Below are 2,214 nucleotides of genomic sequence, written 5' to 3' on the forward strand. Positions count from 1 at the left end.
GACCGGGCTCGGATGTACCCAATGCGGACAGTTTCCGCACCGCGGAGCGTTCGCGGAGACGCAAACCTGGCGCATATTTGGGCTAGGTTTGGTCTCCGCGGACGGCCCGGTCACTTTGCGTCGCCCCGCTGGAGGTGATGCCAGACGTATTTCCGATCACGGCGGACGAACACGGTCGTTCACCATCGTTTACGTCGCGCCATTGGAGATGCCCTTAGAACATTTTCTTGTCGCGTACTTGCCTCGGCCGCGGCATTATAGTCCCTCTCGTCCATCGTGCTGGCCGCAAACACCATACTATTCACAGTATCACCGGCAGTAGCGCCATGATTCACGTGCTCCTCCTCTCGTACCCATCCCAAGGCCATATCAATCCTCTGCTCCAGTTTGCCAAGCGGCTCGCCAGCCACGGCGGCGTGCGCTGCACCCTCGCGACCACCCGCTCCGTCCTCGCCTCTACTAATCCGTCCGCCGGTTCGGTCCATATCTCTGGGTTCTCCGACGGCGGTGGCCTTGACGAGGCCGGCGACATCTCAGCCTACCTGCCCCGTCTAGAATCTTTCGGGTCGGACGACGTGGACGACCTCCTCCGCTCAGAGTCAGCCGAGGGCCGGCCGGTGGGCATCGTGGTCTACGACCCATTGTTGCCGTGGGCGGCGCGCGTGGCCCGCCGGCACGGCGTGCCCTGTGCGGCTTTCTTCACGCAGGCATGCTCCGTCAACCTGGCCTACGCCCACGCCTGGACAGGGCTTGCGACGCTGCCCGTCGGGGAGGACACGGCCGACCTCCCTGGCCTACCGGCGGGGCTGAAGCCGCGCGACTTCCCGAGCTACTTGACAGAGGAGCGCAGCAACTTCCCGGTCTACGCGGAGCTCGCGCTGAACCAGCTCCAGGAGCTCACCTCGGCGGACCACGTGCTGGTGAACTCCTTCTACGAGCTTCAGCCGGAGGAGGCGGAATACATGGCCTTGGCATGGGGGGGCGTGACCGTCGGCCCGACCGTGCCGTCCGCCTACCTCGACAACCGCGTGCCGGACGACGCCTCCTACGGCTTGGAGATGCACGTCCCAATGGCGGCGGCGTGCAGGGCCTGGCTTGACGGCAGGCCGGAGCGCTCTGTTGCATACGTTTCCTTCGGCAGCCTCGTCACGCTCACCGCGGCTCAGACGGCCCAGCTGGCCGAGGGGCTGTGCGGCGGCGCCATGCCGTGCTTCCTCTGGGTGGTCAGGGCGTCAGAGACACCTAAGCTGCCCGAGGGGTTCGCCGAGAGGGCCAATGCCCAAGGAAGGGGCCTCGTGGTCGAATGGAGCCCGCAGCTGGAGGTGCTTGCTCACCCGGCCATCGGCTGCTTCCTCACGCACTGCGGCTGGAACTCCACGACCGAGGCGCTAGCCGCCGGTGTGCCCATGGTGGCCATGCCGCAGTGGTCGGACCAAACGATGAACGCCAAGTACATCGAGGATGTATGGCGTGTCGGCGTGCGCGTGCGGGCGGACGAAGGAGACGAGGTCATTACCAAGGAGGAGCTGCAGAGGTGTATCAAAGAGGTCATGGAAGGTGGCAAGTACGCCCAGAACGCTGCAATCTGGAGCAGGAAGGCCAAAAGTGCAATGAGCCAAGGAGGAAGCTCTGACCGTAATATCAACGAGTTCCTTGCCAAATTTGGTCACAAATGAGAATGGTTCCGTGGTATGGGCGGAAGTGAGGTATGCGCCGCGAGGTTGGAGATGATTTGGGATGGGGACGACGAAGAGGTGGGTGTGTTTGACTCTGTAACATGTATCATACCCCCATGTATGTTCCACGGTTCATTCAAAAAAAAAAATGTATGTTCCACGGTGATGATTTTTCTTGTGAAACTTGCGAGAACGATAGTTGCTCGATCGGTGGTCGGTCTGTTTCGTGTTTATAGATAAGAAATAGCACCCAAAGTGGTTAATACAAAGTCCTAAACATATACGGTGTCATCACGTATATGTATATTATTACAGATTCCCTTCCTCGCGTTTGACCGTGGGCGCGGTCGTTTCTGTGCCCGAAGGGTTCACGCGGATGCGTGATTCAATTCCCTTTTTCTGCTTTTTTATTGTCGTTTTGTGCATGTAGCACCACACTAATGGCACATGCACATGCAAACACCACTAATACACATGGGGCCATGCATATTTTATCTTTTTCTGCAACACTAGTGGAAAAGAGGCCTTTCGTCCCACC

General features: G+C 59.5%; 1 protein-coding gene across 1 annotated transcript; it reads left to right on the forward strand.

Annotated features, from left to right (window-relative positions):
• The first annotated feature begins 326 nt into the window (after nucleotides 1-326).
• On the forward strand, nucleotides 327-1,676 carry LOC124655853 (UDP-glucosyltransferase UGT13248-like). Its single transcript, XM_047194688.1, has one exon. It carries the CDS (start codon nucleotides 327-329, stop codon nucleotides 1,674-1,676), a length of 1,350 nt encoding a protein of 449 aa, XP_047050644.1.
• Nucleotides 1,677-2,214: the final 538 nt, after the last annotated feature.

Source organism: Lolium rigidum, chromosome 5, assembly GCF_022539505.1.
Source record: "Lolium rigidum isolate FL_2022 chromosome 5, APGP_CSIRO_Lrig_0.1, whole genome shotgun sequence".
NCBI lineage: Eukaryota > Viridiplantae > Streptophyta > Magnoliopsida > Poales > Poaceae > Lolium > Lolium rigidum.